Raw genomic sequence first — 7896 nt, 5'->3', positions numbered from 1 at the left:
AGTGTTTTTTCTAAGCCAAAATGTTTTGGTTTTATTCTTTTAAAAAAAATCCATCAAAGGTGCTGCAGTGGAGCCTTTCCTTTCCTTCCTGAGTTCTTCCGTGAAAATTATCAAGTCCTGCAAATCAGATATTACTTAAATCTTCAGAGTTTTCTTCAAAATGGCAATAATAAAATGCTACAAAGACCCAGTGTGTTAAGTCTGTCGTTACGGGAAGAGAGCAGTTCTCCACACATCATTCAGTGAAAAAGAACCTATCACGTTTTGTGTTCACAGGGACCCGTTGGAGATCTCTCTGCTGCCGCTGCTCTCGGCTGACTGACTGGGTGGATCCATTGGATTGTCACGGTAATTATCTTTGATTTGTACCTGTCTGTTGTCAAGGTGACTAATTTTGACTCGTCCCCTCTCTTGGTGACTGTCTATAATTGGCACCAATCCATTGGCAATGCCTTGGCGACTGATTTTGCTTAGTCTATCATCATGGTGCCTTGTTTTAAGTGCGGTCTGTCCATCGCCTTTGTGACTGGTTCTCATTGGTGCGGGGCCGCTATCATGCTGTCTTGTTCTGATAGGCACCGGTTCACTGTCTATGTGACTGCTTTTCACTGACACCAGCCTGTTGATCTGGTGCTTGTTGCAGACGGGGATCTTATTGACCTGCAGTGAGCGGGTGTAACGTGAAAACCAGTCCCTCTCAAATGCGGCCTGTAGGTGCTCCACCACTGTAGAGTTCCTCTCCTCGATGCCCTCTGGCTGACTGATCACCAGGCCTGCTCCTGCATTAAAGGTGAACTCGTTGCCCACCCAGTCAAGGTTACCTGTGAGGACACAGAGGAAGAAACAAATACGTTTTGTTTCAAAAATATCTTGAAGCACAAATAATAAGACAAAAACACAGTGCCAAGATATCCAAAAAACAAGCACTGCCCTGATTTCAACTCCCTGGAAAGAGTTAAGAGAAGGAGTTAAAGAGTTAGATGATGAGAAGATGATGAGAAGATCAATACCACTTTCATGTCTGAACAATAAGTACAGAGCTGGAGCCAGGAGACGAATTGCTTAGCTCAGCATAAAGACTGGAAGCAAGGGGAAACAGCTAGCCTGGCCCTTTCCAAACTTTACAAATATAAATATCAGCACCTTTAAAGCTCACTAATTAATACATTGTTTCTTACAGTAATGTAAAAACAACAAGGGAGTCAGAGGCTGTGACCATTTCTTGGTGAACAACAGCCTTGCATTACTTCCTGGAGTATGGGCGGATAAATAAACTGTTGTTCGTCAAGAAATTGTTGCATCATGTAATTCTTTCTCTTACAAAACCAAAAAACTGCCATTTCTACATTACTGTTTGTGTAGGGATTAAACATACAAGATACATGACCCTAAAAATGGTGAGTTTGAAGAGAGCCAAGCTGTTTCCCCTTATGTAACGCACACAAGAGTGGCATTTATCTCTCTCACTCTCGAAAAGAAGTAACCGTAGTTCCAAAAATGCTGAACTTTTGTTGTTTTTAATTGAAAATTAGCTCTGCAGGAAGTGAGCAAAAGCATATAGGACACAGTCATAAAGGGTAGTTGATGAACTCACCTAAATAAATGGCTTTGTCTGTCACTATAAACCTGTTGTGGTTTATTCCTTGGAGACTGCCATCCCTCAGCACTCTGGGGTTGAAGAGCTTCTACACACACACACACACACACACACACACACATAGTGGTGCAGTGAGCGTTGGTAAAGTGTATCTCTTGAGTTAAAAAAATAGTACATAGTGGCCTTGTACTTACAGCTTCCAGTGAGCAGTTGGCCTGCTCCAAGCACAGACTCCTTAGGGACCAGATAAAGTTAAAAGTAAGTGGATGAGTGTTTTCCCAGCAACTTATCAGCAGACGAACCCGGACCTTCCTCAGAATCAGAGCCTCCCGGATAAGGCCATCAATACGAGACCAGTACCTTGGCACAGATACAAACACACACACAAAAATGTGGGCACACAGCCAGATGGACAGCAAGCATACACAGAGTTGAATCACTTGAATCAAAGAAAGGCCTCCAAGCTTTTGATGATATAAATGCCTGTCAAATAATTCCAAAGAGAGGAACTTTGACACAGTGGCTCAGTGGTTCTAACCTTTGAGCGTTTCTGCTCACGAGGGGCAGGTAGTCGATGATGGATATATATATGAAATGGCGCGCCTCCTGTATCACTCTGGAAATGGCTTCAAGATCATTGCTACGATCTTTCGGAATGAAAACATCTGGGGAGCTCTGTCATCAGAGGAGGGAAACAGACAATTAAGATCATGTTTGTTAACACTGTTTTCATCATAACAGAATCAGCTCTCATCATCATTATTGTTCACCCAAATGACCATTAGGATTTTATTGTCTTCCTTTGTTTTATGTGTGTGTGTGTGTGTTATATTGCTGTAATTTGAATTGTCTTAAATTTTCATTTTTAACTTCTTGCTGACAGGCACTTCTTAATGTTTAACTGTGAGTGTGCTTTTTGTGTTTGAATTAATCTTCTAGAGATGGACAGCCCAGCCAATTCAACTGTTTTCTGCTGTGGGTAGGACGATCATCATCACTCATCTCAAGGAAGATGATGACTCTGAAGACACAGTGTCCTGACACCCTGTATAAAAAATGTCTCTCTCCCACCTAGTAACTGTCACCTCTAATGGAGAACATTGCTACACTTGACTGTGCTGTACATTTACATTCTCCTCTATTAAAACAAAAATTGTTATAAAACCAGTGTCTAAGTGTTTCACTCCTACTTATATGTATTTCCAGACAAGACATGTTGAGTTCTCATAGCAGGAAAAGCACCGGTAGAACTGGTAACAATGATTAAGGTTCTGCTCCATTTAAAGACCCTACAAACACATGTTACACCCACACAGGTGTTTTCACTTATTTTGCCTGATCAGACTGTCCTTCAGTCCACTGCTGTGTGTGTAAAATAAGGCATTACACATTTATCATTCTTATTGGTGACTTCACATAATGCCCAGCAAAGTTCTATCCAGCTTCAACCTGAATTGATGCCACATTCATGTTTGATGATGTCACATATTTTTTTTCACAGTTCACCCCTCATCAACCTGAGCAGAGGTCTAATCAATCAGAGTAACTCTAAAAACACGTGTGGGTGTGCAGGGCCTTTAAAGTGTCTGATTTACTTGTGTTAACTTGTGAAAACACACAGGTGAAACTAAATTCACTAACAATGACTTAGTTCCATTAGGTGTCCAGCATGCACAATACTGTTGCTCTGAAAAGTCACCTCAATGTCATGCAGTCATTATTAATGTTAATCATTATACCTGAGCTTTTCCAGATTTAACATTTCAAAATGCCATGTAAAAGGACTGTTAGTTCACCACTGAAATACAGACTTGTCCCAGAATCCAAATCAGGCAATTGAACCCTGAACTCTGAAGCTCAGTCTGTCACAACATCAACATCAACATCCTTTTTCAAATGAACTAACACTGAATTATGTGAGCTGCCAATTATATGTAATATCGCCAGTTGTATGTAATTATATATAATATTTAAGTGTAAGTAATGGATGGTAATTGAATGCCTTTACTTTATAGTTAACTAGGTATACTTGAGCTTGTAAAGTATCTCTTTAGGCCACTGGTTCCCAACCCAGGGGTCCCGACCCCTACTGCTGGTCTTAAAAAAGCTTCACGGGGGACTGCAATGTCTCCTTGATTTTAAATAGTATAAGAAAACTATACTAAAATATATATAGTTGGTAGATCTATATTTCATATTCATTCATGTCATTCATTTATGTGAAAAACTAAATTAAATTGTTATTTATAAAGTTTACATTTTTATTTAAGTTAATCTCACAGGATAAGGCACAGTGACAACCTGAACACAATCTATATTAACGGAGCCTTCACTCTCTGTTAAACCAGCTCATCCTGCATTAGAAAAATACACACCAAAAACCAGATGGAACAAGTCCAACTGTCAGGGAGAAGAAAACACAGAATTTTTCAAAAAAGAAGCCTATTAAGTACAGAACTTATAAAAGTTCCTAAAAATATCAGGAAAACTCTGAAAAAGGTTGGGAACCATTGCTTTAGATCACAAATACTCAGAATCAAGATGAAGAGAAAAGAAATTTGACAGATATCTCATGCTTTAAATGATTATTTTACTGTAAACATCACTTTAAGTAAATGTTTTAGCTTTTGGAATCCAACTCTTTTGCACAAGCCTCCCCATTACTTGTACCATCAATACAAAATAATTTATGGGCTGGCATGTTAACCTTGTCTTAGACGTATCGACCAGGAATTGCTACATAAATAAAGCAATGCTATGATGAAAACAGTTAATGTATAATACAAACTAAACTGTAAACTAAACTATAACTGTGACTCACAGAGACGTAGGCCTGAGCCTTTGTGCTGTTGAAGGTGAGCTCCAGTGGTGCGTCTCTGTTAAAGAGGGCAAAGAGGCGCTTGGACCAGAAGGAGGGGATGAAGTCTTTATACTGGAGCCCCCAGTACAGGCTGAACACTCTGTGGAGGTCCAGAGCCAGACAGCTGCAGTCGTACACCAACACACCCAACTCCTTCCTCTGGAGAACAAACCAAATCTGTGTTAGATCACTGTAAGCAAGGACACAGCCCACATTTACATCAACATCTTTGTAAATATCCTAAACATTATCGTCATTACTTTCAAGATCATCAACATGCTGCCTATCATCTACATCAGATTCCCTTTCCAAGTCCTCTTAACCTGTATGTTTTTACTCGTTTTATACATCTGTCAACCTACACACACATGCAGCCCCTCCCCCCTTACTGGTAATATTGTCCGCAACCTCATCCAATTACAGGTCTTTGCACATCGTCACAGCAACAGCAGGGAATGAGAGGACACTGCAGTGGTTCTTCTCTCTGTTCTCAATTTTCTTTCTTTGCTCTCTGTTGCATTTTTATTTCAAGGAGGCACTTCTGAAATTCAGATTCTCCGCTTGAACCATATAAATCACCTTGTCTTGCTCCCTTTCATTCTCTCCCTGCAGCGTCTACATGGGCAAAGTATTCCTGAAGCTTAGATCCCACTTACTAATGTCGTATTTGACACAGCCTATTCTACAGTGTATTTCCCTCAAAACACGCCAATTTGCAGACAAAATGGACAGAAAATACAGCCCATAATTTGACTTCACATTCATTTAATACCATGAAAAACTAAAGAAACAAACATGTTAGGCTAACAGCTAATACTGGACTGTGAATCTTAGAATGTATTTTAGGATGCATTAAAAAATGTGTGGATATAAGTTTTGATTTTGCATGGCCACCTTGAGCTCCTTGCAATTCATCTTCCTAATCTCTGGGTGTCTAACAAAGGGGTCCGCACTTTAATGAACCATGCAAGAAACCCAGCTTTGAAGAAGAAGATGAAAGAATGTCTACTTTCCTTTTGGATACCACCTCACCTGGTATGCCCCCACTAAACGAATCCCCGCCCCATCCCCCCATCTATGACTTTTTGAAGAAGACACTGACATGTAACATATGCGCAAATATAATTTCACTATCTGTACAAATGTGTTTTGATAGGGCTCATAACTTGTACACATACATGCAAGTGTGCAGATGTAGAATGTTTCAGTAAATATATCAAATAAATATTCTAATAAAACTGAGAAAAAATAATTCAAAAGGATTTATGTATTACCCATGGTAATAAATATGTCAAATCTGGTTATTTTTGTCAAATTAATTAACCCATTGGCATGACACTCCTCTTAGTTATTTCAGCCTTTTGCATAAGAGGGCTGGGAACTTCAAATAAATTGTATGTACTTTTGAGTCTGAGCCAGAAGAACATTATCAAAGCTCTTTACTATACATTAGGGGATAGAGAATTTGTTATGTAATCGAATCTCATGTAATTCTGTTGGATACAAAATGAAGACAGACATGGATGAATTAGCATAATTTGTGTTACAATGAGAATTTAAAGGGCTTGGATTATGATGTTACATTTTCTAAAATATCTCAAAGCCTCTGTCTGCATATGTGTAGGTATGGATGTGTGGTGGATCTTACAGTGGCCAGAGATCTCCAGTCCATGCTGGCGCTGCCGATGTAGAAATGTCTTCTGTCAACCACCCAGAAGGAGGAGAGGAGGTGGCCTTTGGTCAGTGCTGTCATGTTCACATAGTGGACCTCAGCATCTGGGAATGGAGATCAAGACAAAAGTCAGCAAGAAAAAGAAAGGCATAAATAAAGGAAGTCACATACACTGAGACAAGGAGAAGGATAAAGGCAGATATAGCCACAGACAGATACAGGATCAACAAGAAAATGAAACACAAAGACAGATGAAGGGAAAGATGGAAAGAGAGTGATAGATTCAAGGAACTGAACAGGACAAATAGGGAGAGTCAACAGAATAAACAGACAGAGCCAAGCTGCAGCATGTTTCAACACAGACACACTGAATGTATAATACAGTGAGAGTGAGAGCTGACTGTGTTTGGCGAGTGTGTTGAGCTCAGTCGAGTCAATCATCCCACTGGAGATCTTCAGCTGGATTCCTTTAGCTTTCAGCCCCTGCAGCCTGGACAGCAGAGCCCTGCCCTGAGGGAAAGATCACATAACCTCTGCTGTCACATGAAATTCATGCACTGTGTATTCAAACAAGATTCTTGTGTATTGCTTAGATTTTCTTTGATATTGTGACACCATCAGCAGCCATTTAAGTGCTACATTTCCAAGAGGTCCTCTGTCTGCAGCCAGCAACTGTGATGTCTAGTTTCTTTTTTGTTTAGATTAAATATTCACATTTGTGGCTGACACTTTTCTTTGTTTGTGCAGTCATGATAGCAATCTTTCATTCTAAGTACGTATAAAACCTTTCTTTTAATCCAAAGACTTTCCAGTTTTTTGAAATGCTAAAGCTAAAGAGAGACCGAGACAACTGAGATGTGAATTTGGTAAAATGGGCTTCATTTCAACACCCAAAAGGATGGATAGAGCAGGATGTACGGATCGTGCAGTACAGCCAATCATAATGTGTTAATGTATTACATCATCTCTGAACACAGGGCCTGAGCAAGGATTATGGGGTGACAGGAGCCAAACCCGGCAAGAAAACCACATTGGTACTGTATTCCCCTTGTTCCCTGTCATCAAACTGGCCTCCGTTGGTCTTGCAGGGTCATTGAGTAGCAGAGCACAGTTCAGGAAACTCTTGAATCTTTTAATTTTATTGAATTTTTTATTGAATTTTTTAAACATTCGTATGTGAGGAAAAGTTAACTACAGCTAAACTTATGGGTGACACAGAATTGAGTTATCGCCCTCTAAAATGAATCTGCAGAACTGACTGACTCAGTGTGAGTAAAATGTCCAATGACTATAATCTTTATGTCTCCTCGTGATAGCAAAACAGCACTTTTCACTTAACTGATGTTCACTGTATTTAAGAGGGCACAAACAGACGCAAACACACATTCAGTGCACATGTCTGCTACAAGAGCATCTCCACCTCCACCTTTTATTACTTTGCCTTTACAGTATATTAAATTTTTGGGTCCAGCCTCCCTCCTGATGGGGTGTCTTTTATGGCAGCTGATTGCTGAGACTGCTGCAGGCTGAAAAGCCATTAGCTCTTCCCTGCCCTAGGGCCTCTGAAAGGAGATATTACCTCCCAATCAACAACATCAGGCTTTCATTAGCCCTGACACACTCTACATTTAAACAGAACTGTGTGCGTGTGTGTGTGTGTGTGTGTGTGTGTGTGTGTGTGTGTGTGCGCGCGCGCACGCAACTGTCAATAACACATCCAATACAAATCCAAAATGAATAGCTCACTTCAAGCAGCCTGAAAACAGT

At 40.1% G+C, this 7896-nt stretch overlaps 1 protein-coding gene across 1 annotated transcript in view; it reads right to left on the bottom strand.

Moving 5' to 3' along the window:
* Window positions 1-6: 6 nt before the first annotated feature.
* Window positions 7-7896, bottom strand: part of LOC118329607 (inactive phospholipase D5-like) — a 17895-nt gene continuing 10005 nt past the window's right edge. Inside the window, exons 3-9 of the mRNA XM_035663837.1 lie at window positions 6531-6639; window positions 6106-6233; window positions 4419-4616; window positions 2136-2272; window positions 1792-1957; window positions 1595-1685; window positions 7-821 (exon numbers count right to left, since the gene is read on the bottom strand). Coding sequence (XP_035519730.1) covers window positions 271-821; window positions 1595-1685; window positions 1792-1957; window positions 2136-2272; window positions 4419-4616; window positions 6106-6233; window positions 6531-6639 — 1380 coding nt within the window. The 3' untranslated portion in view covers window positions 7-270. The remainder of the gene's footprint in view (window positions 822-1594; window positions 1686-1791; window positions 1958-2135; window positions 2273-4418; window positions 4617-6105; window positions 6234-6530; window positions 6640-7896) is intronic.

The sequence above is a fragment of the Morone saxatilis genome, unplaced genomic scaffold (genome assembly GCF_004916995.1).
Source record: "Morone saxatilis isolate NCDOM2014 unplaced genomic scaffold, NCSU_SB_2.0 Contig19, whole genome shotgun sequence".
Classification (NCBI taxonomy): domain Eukaryota; kingdom Metazoa; phylum Chordata; class Actinopteri; family Moronidae; genus Morone; species Morone saxatilis.
The sequence above is the reverse complement of the archived record's forward strand: the minus strand, read 5'-3'. Positions and strand labels throughout refer to the sequence as shown.